Genomic DNA, 727 nt, shown 5'->3' with positions numbered 1-727 from the left:
CCCAGCGCGGATTTCAAGCCTTAAGGCCGCGACGGCGTCTCGGCTTTGAGGGCACTTGTAAACGTGGCCTGAGCGATGCTGTGGAGCCCTCTGGGGCTCCCGGAATGCGCACCCCCCCCCGCAGGCCCTGTGGTACAGCGAGCCTGAGGTGGTGCCCCAGCACTTGCCTGTGTGGCCGGAGGAGAGCGCGTGGGCAGCTCACCTCCATGAGGAGAGAAATCCCACGGAACTGATAAAACGTTTTTCAAAATTTCCCTATTGTTGCCCGTTGCTGTCGTCTACGGGGGATGGAGACGTATTTTTTTACCTTGAGGCCTTCAGTTGCGGGAGAAAGAAGCACCTTCTGGCCTCCACTGCAAGCGTGTGTGGAAGGGGAGGGAAGAAGGGCAGGGTCGTGAGGATCCTGTGAAATGGGGTCACCTTGGACATGGGCACCAAAGAGCCCTGAGGGAGTCTGGCATTGAAATGTTTTTTCTTAGCACCACGGCACATTCTGTGCAACCCCTAGGGAACACCAAGCCCAGGAAAGCCCAAGATACCAGCCTTCAGCTGCACTGCTGCTCCCTAAAAACCACAAGAGGCCTCCCTTTATCTCAGCTTGGAGTTTGTCTCCCGCTGAGGTGCTCCGCAGCCCTTTCCCGCACTCTTTTACAGGCCGTAAAAAGAACATAGTGGGACCATGCCCTCAGGCCAGAGCTGGGAAGGTGTCTAGAACAGCTGACAGGTG

General features: G+C 57.1%; 1 protein-coding gene across 1 annotated transcript in view; it reads right to left on the bottom strand.

Moving 5' to 3' along the window:
* Positions 1-429, bottom strand: part of TAB1 (TGF-beta activated kinase 1 (MAP3K7) binding protein 1) — a 9536-nt gene extending 9107 nt beyond the window's left edge. The window contains exon 1 of the mRNA XM_035903189.1: positions 308-429. Within this exon, the coding sequence (XP_035759082.1) occupies positions 308-429 (122 nt within the window). The remainder of the gene's footprint in view (positions 1-307) is intronic.
* Positions 430-727: the final 298 nt, after the last annotated feature.

Source organism: Egretta garzetta, unplaced genomic scaffold (genome assembly GCF_000687185.1).
Source record: "Egretta garzetta isolate BGI_Z169 unplaced genomic scaffold, ASM68718v1 scaffold51, whole genome shotgun sequence".
NCBI lineage: Eukaryota > Metazoa > Chordata > Aves > Pelecaniformes > Ardeidae > Egretta > Egretta garzetta.
The sequence above is the reverse complement of the archived record's forward strand: the minus strand, read 5'-3'. Positions and strand labels throughout refer to the sequence as shown.